The sequence below is a fragment of the Toxotes jaculatrix genome, chromosome 18 (assembly GCF_017976425.1).
Source record: "Toxotes jaculatrix isolate fToxJac2 chromosome 18, fToxJac2.pri, whole genome shotgun sequence".
In the NCBI taxonomy this organism is placed as follows: Eukaryota; Metazoa; Chordata; class Actinopteri; family Toxotidae; genus Toxotes; species Toxotes jaculatrix.
This window is the reverse complement of record NC_054411.1, coordinates 2,228,742-2,239,359: the sequence shown is the minus strand read 5'-3', so window position 1 is coordinate 2,239,359 and position 10,618 is coordinate 2,228,742. Positions and strand designations below refer to the sequence as shown.

The 10,618-nt window shown below is 43.7% G+C and overlaps 1 protein-coding gene across 1 annotated transcript in view; it reads left to right on the top strand.

Annotated features, from left to right (window-relative positions):
* The first annotated feature begins 6,234 nt into the window (after positions 1 to 6,234).
* Positions 6,235 to 10,618, top strand: part of LOC121198793 (protein shisa-6) — a 54,343-nt gene continuing 49,959 nt past the window's right edge. The window contains exon 1 of the mRNA XM_041063117.1: positions 6,235 to 6,800. Within this exon, the coding sequence (XP_040919051.1) occupies positions 6,235 to 6,800 (566 nt within the window). The remainder of the gene's footprint in view (positions 6,801 to 10,618) is intronic.

Sequence of the window (10,618 nt, the reverse complement as noted above, 5' to 3'; positions counted from 1 at the left end):
ATGCAACATCTCAAGAACACACACAGAAACAAACAAAGGTGGTAAAAGTTTTAATTTCCCTCGACTCCACTTTGCATTCTTTAGGAACTCATTGCGTATTCTTTAAGGTGCGACTCATCCAGTCACTTAGGTCCAGATTAGAAGTTTTGGTGTATCTTATAATCCCCTTATAAGCAACACAGAGCAATGAGGTGTGTCAAATATAAACAAATTACAGGAATCCACACATCGAGTGCCTCTGGCCACACAGCTTTACTAAGTCTGAAGAAGCAGATGGGCATCGGAAACTTTCTTTTTATTTATCCGTCCTGATCCTGTTTCATTCTCAGGCTCAACATCTTTAAAGAAGTTTATTCTCCATTTAACATGGAGCTTTTGTTCCTGTCACTGTGTGGGACATTGAACTGGGCTCTACCATAACCTCGTCATCCGTCTGTGACTTTCATGGAGGGACATCAGACTGTGACCCCTGTTGGGGTGGGGTGAAGCAGTAACTCTGACCTTTAACCTTTTCAATTTGCAAACATCCTATGACTTTATTCCCTTTTCCAGTTGTATCAGATTTGATGTTTAACCTCAGCCACCTGAAACCTAACCCGAACCTGGATCATCCCTCGAGGGGATGTCTTTGCCCAACGGTTTTTGTAAACATCCCAGTGGCTGTCACATGAGAAGTGACAGAAATAATAGCATCAATAATGAAAAAGAGAGCTTGAGAGAGACGTTCAAACCCTGGCTCCTTTCTTACTTCTGCACAGCCGGCCAGTCACAGAGTACAGACAGTTCTGACAGAGTCTACTGGCATCTCAGCTCCTTTTTAGAAACGGTCCCTTCAGACCTGAGCCCCCTTCAACCGGACACATGCCTTTAACCTGATGAAGGACAGGATCTTGCATTTGTGTCTATGTCTTATTTCCACATAGTGCTCCTGGGGGACATCTCTGGGATGAAATTTGCCTTGAACCCGAACTCCAAGCCTGAGACCCCGGGTACTCTAAGAAGGACAGGTGGCACCAGCAGTGATACTGGACTCTGGTGGTGAAGGGGCAGGATGTTTGGGCTCAGCCTTAGCAACAGATCAATTATCTCACTCACACATATTACAGGTTTTAAAAAGACAAACACTCCTTGGAAACAAATTGAAATGGTTAATGTCGGTGTTTATACAGCGCGTATTCACCAGCTGCATCACGTACTCCAAGCAAACTTCAACATCACTTTCTAAAACCTGACATATTCCCTGCAGGGCAGAAGGAGCAACTCTCCATGAAAAAGGGCAACAAATCTGAGATTTTTCTCATTTACATAATATTTGGTAAATAATTCATCAGATCATCAGGATCTCTTCCACATGGGAGTAAAAGTCTTAGTGGCAGGTGGGTTGGTGGAGTAGAACAAGCTCAGTCAGAGTGCACTGGCACCCTGTCATCATTTAAATATTATCTATTGACTGCAATGTTTGGTTCTGCCTCAAGTGAAACTAGTAATCGCTAAACAGCATCTTACAAGTAAAATAGTCAATCAGAAGTTTCTTTTAAATCCACTCTGAAGAAGTGGTTCTAATTCTGGGGTTTATGCATATTTCATGAAATCAGCCATCACTGACACACGAATGTTTTCACTGGAAGAAGCTAAAACTGAAGTCATTATTATGAAATGTTATTTAATCATTATTATTATGAGGTTTGTTGGTTACTATTTTTATTGTACTGTGTGTGTTGTCACTGACTGTGGTGTTTTCACTGCCCTCTCACCTTTACGTCAGTCACATGTGCCCTGCTTCTCTTAAACTAACAAGCTACACAACCGCTACCACATTTAGCCACTTAGCTTGTGTTAGCTAGTGAACTGAACTACTTTAGCTTTTAAGCCGGTCTTAAGAACGTTCAACAACATTGTTATGCTGCGTTCACATTTCATTTAAACGCAGTTGTGAATGTGAAAAGCCTCTGACGTGGAGACATCAGAAATTTCTCTGCAGGCCTATGTGCTTGATGTAAAGTGAATACGGTACCTGTTCAAGTCAAGACACACAGTATGCAGGATCAGACACCTGCAAGGTCGTCAGGATGTGAGCTGCACGGCCTCTTTAGTGATGCAAAGTCTCAATTAAATGGGGAAAAGATTCACTTTGCATCGAGTGTTGAGCTTTTGAAACATGTTGAAGCTGCCTGGCTCATTAACAAAGGCGACAGAACGGCCCCTTGAACAGGGCCGATGTCAGAGGAGAGCAATTCCCCTCTGCACCAGAACTGGGGCAGACATTTTGGTTGGTGCTCTGAGCTAAGCCAAATCAAGACCCACATAAAATCCCTGATTGAAAGACAAAATATAGACCAACTAGATACTAGAGAGAGAGAATGTGGGGCAAATATCCGTGATACTAAACAACGTGACAATTACAAGGCGAGTGCTTTCAAGAGCCGTCCTCCTGTGGTGTAAAGAGCTGTAATACTTTCCCACTGCGATTGTTTTGTCGCCGACTCCGAGCTGAAGATCTCTTTGGTGTCATTCATTATTTCATTCTTCTGTGGAGATACGACCTCATTATTCTTCAGCCAATGTCGACCCACGTCGTTACCTGTCAGCGCTTTTTGCTGAGGCTTGCGCACTTGGAGCTGTTTAACACTAATGGACAATCCCTCTTCCCTTTGAGCTCAACATGCCATCTGATGTGCCATTTTGACTGACAGAGGAATGGAGGGCCAATTTGCAAATGCTGTCTACCAGAGCATCCAGTGTGGAAAGACATTCATCAAAAGCTCCGTGCACTTTTTCTTGACTCGCTGTCATATTATCTGTACAGCACTGTCAGGGGCACTGTGGAGTTGATCACACCTTTTTTTTTTTTTCAAAGGCCTGCATGGGTAGATCACGTGACAGGTTTAAACTATGGGTCCACTTCCTCTTTTTCTGTCTGGGATGTGAAATAAGCAATGCAAGAAACTGCTGAGGACAACTGATTAAGAGTACCTGAATTCAACCAGGAATCACCATTAGGAAGATATCTGGATCCATCTGTGCACTGCAAAGAGCGGAGGACACAGGCTCAAAACACAAACTCAACTACAAGCTCTTATCAAAGGTTTCATAAACGCACTACAGGGAGGCAAAGACTTCCACTACCTTGTAAGATTAAAATTATGCATTCATTTTTCAGGGCCTGCAGAGATAAAACTACAGCAAAAACAAAAACAAAGCAAAACAAACAAACATAATAATATAATTTTATGGAGCAGGGGAAAAAAATTGTGTTTAGTATCTTTCATCAGCTCAGATTCATCTTGTGACTCCAGCCAAACCATTTTGGCAGGAGATACATTGATACTGGAGTATAAAGGCCTTATTTAATTAGTCCTGTTAATAGGAGTATATCAGTAACACTTGGAATGATAATCGCAGTAGTATCACACATACTGTATATGTGAAAGAGAAGGAAAAAGACAATGAACAGCCAGTCTAAATATCATGGGCCAAACTGTCCAGGTCAAAGACGTCAGGTTGGATGGCTCCACTCGTCTCTGTCTCCACGCTGCCCGAAAAAACAAAGAGCACAAGACAGCAGGAGGAGCACTGACGGAGTTGGAGGGTGTCACAATTTCTATATCTGTCTTGTTTGTTTGTTGGGGCAGCAGGAAACCCCTTAACAGGCAACTTGTTTGTGGGCAAGTCAGTAAGAACTCCTAGTGCGTAACCCAGCATTCTTTTAAGTTCTAGTGCAGACCAGCAGACAAAGCAAACTGAGACAAAAAAGACCTGGTAAAACCAGTGTTGTGTGTCTTGGGTTCTACATGTAATGGAGACTAATAAGTCATGTAACAAAGAATACTGACATAAAGACTAGTGGTTTGTGGCTGTTTAGGATCAGTGTAATAACATCCCAATAAATATGATAACCTTGCCCTGGTGGAGGCTACGTCAAACATCTCTGCTATAAAAGTAATAACAGCAGACCTTGGTCAAACAGCATTCACCTTGATCAAATAGCACTCAAGCTGGCTAAAACAAATAAATCTTGGCAGTGGGTTTAGTCTGCACACCAGATGGATGAGCTTTGACACACTGGATAATAACTGAGTGAATGAGGACAGTGGAGTTGGGCAATGACAGCAAAGTATTTGAAAGTCAATTTGATGTGGCTTCCTCTCGCTGTCAAATTACCTGTCTGGGTGTTTTAATGTGGTGATTTTCACCATCTGGTACGGCCAGATTTTACCAGATCAAAACCCACTTATGAATATGATTAAACCACCGTTAGAATAAAAAAAAAATTCTTTATCAATACTCTTAACTGTCTCCCACGCCATGAATGTCCCCTCGTTATGCCTTTGTAGATATGGGGAGCTGCTCCAGGAAGTTCAGTGATGATTACAATATACTGGCTCAGAAAGTGCTGTGCTGAAACAAGGATGTTCCTCTCACAGAAACTCGGCCAGGGTTTCTTCTGGGCCGGAAGAAGATTAAGTGCAGGTGAAATCACGGGTAAGAAATAATTTTGGGAATGAAATCAGAACTCTTAGAAGAAAGTGGATTTTTAAAACAAATTGAAGAAATTTGCACAAACGTTTTTGACAGAAAATCTGAGAAAAAAAAAATCCAGAATTCTGTAATCGGTCCGAATTTGACATTAAAGGTCGTGCAATTACATTTCTGAGAGGAAAAGTCAGAGTGGGATTAAATAGTTTTGTCTTTTTCTCAGGATTTTGAGTCCTTTCCGTTCATCCACAGGTTTTACTTTGAAAGTCAGAATGAAAATTCCCTCCGTGCCAGATATTTTTAAGCAACCAAATCCTTTCCACCCTCCCACTGCACTGCTGGCATGGCATTTGGTTTATAATTCTAAAGTAAACCAGCCCCGGCATGTTTTCACATTTCCCTGAACACACACACACACACACACACACACAAATACACAAGGCACGCATCGCACACTCTGCAACACAGGACGTGATTGGTGACTTGTGAGTGGATGCAGCTTGTGTGCGCACTGGTGCGTGAATGTTCACCAACAGCAGCGCCTCGTCTCTCACAGACAACTTCTAATACACTGTTATCTTTCTGGGTTTTTTTTTCCACCACCGCGAGTTATCGAGTGAAGCCCGGAGGCATATGACCGAAGAAGAGGAGGGTGGGAGAGATGCCGATTGATAATTAACTGAAGTACCTGAATCGGTGACGTGGGTGGAGGATGGGGGGGTAGGGGTGACGAGAGAGAGAGAGAGAGAGAGAGGGAGAGAGAGAAAGAGCGGTGGAGGGAGGCGGGCCGGAGGAGAGAGAGAGAGAGAGAGGTCTTGCCTCTTGTGTTGCTGAGGCTCTTTGATTCAGTGGCAGTGGCTGAGACAACCCCGTTACCGGCCACCGTTAACCCGGTAAGTCTTCATCATCTTCTCTCTCTGTGCTTTCACCTGAGTGTTAATCTTTTCCTTCATCTCTCACTAGAAAAGAAAAATAGAAGTTAATGCTCCGTTTCTACTCAAGAAAGTTCATGTGTAGAATGGAGCGACGAAACGCTCCACAGCGGCGTATTTTTAATCCATGTGAAAGTCATGGGAACGGATAGAGTCTGTTCTCTAATGAAATCACATTTTTTTTATGTTTCGAGTTGAATAGAATAGAATAAGATGGAGCTTATTTACTTTTCTGACGCTGAAAAGCTCCAACAAGCTGAACGGAAACTTGGGCGCTGTCCGTGGTGCTGAAAGTGTTCGATGAACCAGTTATTGCCAATTATCGATCCAGATTCTTCTTTCTCATAATGTCTGTTTATTGATAAAGTTTCTCGCGGATACTTGGCCTAACCTTAAGTCCAATTTACCGACTAAAGCCCTCTTTACACGCCTTTCTTCTCGCAGTGACAGAACCAGACTCGATCATATTGAAGATCAGAGGCTCATGGTAAAGAAAAGGCAGATTTCCCTGGAGGACATCGCGTCTTTATCGCGTCTCTCTACAGCCAAAATCAAAGAAGACGCCTGGCCAGAGCGAATTTCTGCAAGAAATCTGACTTTATACTGGATGACGACAAAGTCTGAAGATGCACCGTGTATCCGGTGAGCGCAAGAGCTGCCAGTCAAAGTCCGTCAGTGAAAGCTTGACACGCAAAGGAGCACCTGCGATGAAGAAACCCGCAAGAAGCTCCACTCGGTAAGAAGTGACAGAGTGACATTCAGTGAGAGAGAAAGCAGACGGAAGAGAGTGGAGGCCAGAGATCAAACACCAGCGCGTCCTCAAATGATGGGGATAAAGCACCTTCTGCTTCTTTTGATTTACTTAGACCCTCTGAATGTCCTGTGCGCCGCCACCACCAACAAAAAGAGCAAAACCCCGCAGAGGAGGAACCCAAAGGTGAAGGAGGTCAACGGCAGCACCACCGCGGTCCCGGCGGCCGCGGCCGTCCCGGGGAAGATCACCCAGGTCCAGGCTCCCTCGGTCGGCGGCGTCCAGCACGACACCTGCCTGGGCTACTACGACGTGAGCGGGCAGTACGACAAAGAGTTCGCCTGCAACAACACCGACCACCGCTTCTGCTGCGGCAGCTGCTTCCTGCGCTTCTGCTGCGCGGACCGGGGGAAGCGGCTGGAGCAGAAGAGCTGCACCAACTACAACACGCCGGACTGGATCAAAACCCAGCCCCCTTCCCCGGCGCCAACAGGTGATACGTATGACCCGGAGCTGGACCAGACCAACACCACGGTGTACATCACCTGCGGGGTCATAGCGCTCATCATTGCCATTGGGATTTCTGTTAAAGTTGCCTATGATAAAGCCACCAAGCCTCCTCAGGAAATGAATGTTCACAGGTAAGATTTTTCACGTTATCTCGATTAACTCTGAATGATGATCAGTGTAAAAGTAGAAAAAAAATCTTTTGTAGTTTGTATGAATTTACACTATAAAGGTTTGTCTCAGTGTGAACACGGGGTTTTGGAGGGTATATCCTCCCATACGTCCCTGAAGCTGCGTTTCAAGTGCGTTCATTGCAACACTGGCTTGTCGTTTTAATAAGAAAACGCCATCTGAAGTTTGCCTGTGGTCTGACTGTGTTCAGCTGGAGGGAAAAGACCTCACAGACCTTCACATAACACTGCACATATCCACAGCCTGGCACACTCTTGAGCCCATAATGAGATTTTTTCTGGCTGTCAATTCAATCCAATAGCGTTAAAGTGAAAATCTATGTATATTCAGCTGCTGTTCCGGAGACTCAGATGATTAATAGCAGTCTAAGTAACTTACAGCCTCAAAAATCATACGTTCAGTCCAGCCCATGACCTTTAACACATGCCGTTACTCTCCTCCCCAGAGCTTCTCTGTCAAAAAATGTCAGGATTGTATACCTTTCCATGGTACACATCTCATTCTGTGTCAATCCTTGGATGGGGAGGGGGTGGTATTTTATGTCCATTCAACCTCGGGGGGAATAAAGCAAATGCCACTGAAAGCCATTATGAGCGATCACGTTCATCCTGATGGGAGTGGTCTCCTCTACAAGGGCAATATTTTTAAATCCTCAAGGCACCAGTAGTGGCCACTGAATTGCTCAATGAGCATTAAAGCAACATAAAAACATGTCCTGTGGCAAATTCAGGCACCAGCTGAACAAACCGCTGCATGGTGATGTCGAGAACAGACCTAAGGTGACGTTTTCCTGCCATCACCAGAGCACTGAATGACTTCTTAATGCTGACAATTATGTTTTTGTATTATTTCATACGGAGAAGTGCTGGTTTCTGACCTTGTGTCCTGAAACAAACACCATTTAAGATTTGATCTGTCTCGGCAGATTTACACTCCATCCCCTTTGTTGCCGAACACCCAACACAAATGGTCAAATGATGTGAGCATTTCAAAGACTGCTGGTCCCTTGATAGTAATGGAGAGTTTATTAAACACTACAAATGGTGCAGGGGTGACATGAGCTGAGTGTTTCTAATTAAGTGCATGCAGGCAGCTCTCTGTAAAACCTGGTCTCAAATCTCCAGTTTTTCTCAAGAATATTAAATACATCTGTCAGTCAAAGTCCAAGATTGCTTGTTTTTCTGTGTTGAACGCCGTGTGGCTGCGGTTTGATCAGTATTGATTGACGGTAGCCTGGCAACATGAGCAAACAGCCCCACAACTGTCAAAAGATTTTAATTTGAATGCTTCTAAATTCTGATTGGTGCACAGCAGGACATGATGTTAGCCACCTTTTTCCAACTGAGCCCCACCCACTTCAAACCAGTGAGGTAACCACAGAGAAAAACACGAATGCTGTGCATAAATATCTCCTATGAAATGATTTTAAACTGCTGGAGCTTTGGAAATTATTCTGTTCTCATGTTGAGCCCTTTGGCCCACAGAAAGAAGCAAGATGTCCTCAGGTCTGTCTCTGTGGTCCCTCGCATCACTGTGGAGCTTTATAGTGACTTTCAGCTTATTGTTTTGGTTTTCAGACCCGCAACGTTATTGTTTCTCACCACCTTTGTATCAGCGTCATCAGCCACAGCAGCTGGTTTTAGTGAAAAAGCCCTGAAAACCTATCGTACGCTAGGGTCAGGGATAAACGGATGTTTAATCCGAGTCAGGTCTGACTAAAATCACATGTTTTCCACCCACTGGTAAAGAAAAAAAAAAATCACTGTCACTTAGTCATTGCTCTTATCCAAGAGTCACTTGAGTCACCTTCTATTATCCAGAGTTCTTTTTGGACAGAGCAGAGGAGGACGTCTTGCTTCTCAGCCAGAACCCGGACAGCTGATTTAATGATATGAAGATAATTGAGCATTGTTATGCCTCGGTCATGAAACTTTGGCGCCTGCTGCTCTGAAAATGTCAAGGGAGATTACTCAGCTTTCTGTCTCAGAGAAACACGGTGACAATCTCCTGATAAAAACAAAAAAATGTCCAAATTCAAGCCCTGACAACAACACAAAGGAGCTCCTTCAGTAGATCAGTTATATATTAAATCTAAGCTCCAGTGATCACTGTAAGTGTCTTTGTAAAAAGTTGGCACAGTCAGCTTTTAATATCCATATGGACTCATGAGACTTTATAATACAGTATTTCATTTGAAACAGCAGACACGGAAAGAACAACAAATCTCATGATGCAGCACTTTTATTTTCCATCTGAGAAATGAAGTGATGGCGAAGTTTATGTCTTCTTACTGCTCTTCTATCCTAGCCATGGGGCGTACTTTCAAGTGGATATGCTTAATGCCATTGCTTCAATATGGGCTGTGGCCGTGAGATTTTAGGGGGAGGACGATTAAACGAGGAGGCATGGCTTCCTGGGTGCTCAATATTGTTATTTCTTTTTATGATTTGTTTATTCTCACCAACCATTTGGCGCATTGAGCAGTCATAATGATGTCTGCTGGAATAGACCTCAGAGGCTGGCAGCAGACATTCATGCTGACAGCCGTGACCAAAGAGAAGTAGTGGAGCATGGGATTAGCTTTATATTTGGCAAGGGTCTGCTCCTTAAAAGTAGGAGCTTCTTTGTTAATTTCCGGAGCTTCTCTAAAGTGATTTAGACTCCTACCTCTGCGACTGACGGAGCCCTGTGAGCAGAATACTGAGCTGTTGGCAGACCTTTGCTGTTTGGTCTGTGACCTTCACCGAAACACAAGAAATGCCGAGTGAGAGCTAAAGCCAATGATTTGAACAGGCTGTATTGATCACCTTCTGCAGAGCAAACCGAGACGCAGTTTATGCCAGCCAGGTGGTGAGAACAGTGCTTTGGTCTCCGATTGCCAGACAAAGGAATTGAGTTAGAAGGCAAGGCGGCTGTGAATGGGTAAAAATAAGAGCAGAATAACTGAAAAAAGCCAAAAGTTTGAAGAAAAGTCTTCTCTGAGAATTTAGAGCCAATATTATTGTTCCAATGTACTGCACCATAAAAAAAAGAACAACAGACGCCAGCACATACATGTGTTCGTGTCTCACGTTTTTATGTTTATGTCAGTTCCGTTATGTTGAAGCACAGTATTATATTTTTTTTATTTCTTTGGTTAAAATAACTTCCACGTGAGCGGTAAGAAGTAGTAGTCGGGGGTGTCCAGCAGGGGGAGTGTAGAGCTGCAGAGCTTGGTGAGCGGGTGCGTCGTTCCCTGTTTTCAGCTAAGAGCGCGTCCGCTTATCTTTCCGTTAAACATCCCCCCCTTTTCAGGTATGAATGCTTAATAATGACTCACTGATGGATGAATGTGTTCCGGTAATGTGTACCCTTGGTTGTGAATGAATGTTTGTGTTTGCCGTTGAGTGGCAGGTTAAAAGCGATGCTAACCGCAATGCTAATTGCGATGCTAATTGCGATGCTAACCGCGACGTAGAGCGAGGTTTTACGTTCCAAGTATTTGTGTTGTTGTGCTGTGCTGTGTGGAGTTGTGTTAATAAACTAATACACCTGTTAGCAGAGGAAAGAGCGCGTCCTCTTATCTTTCTGTTAAACATCCCCCTTTTCAGGACATTTACACGGACAGTCATAGTTTGGTTCTGCTTTTAGTTCAGCTGATCACAATCTTCTACTACACAGTCTAGAAACTTTGGTATGTTTTAAAGAATAAGGCTGGTTGTATCTTATGTTATTACTCAACGACGAGGAAGTGGTGCATTTTTTTGGAGACTATTTTCAG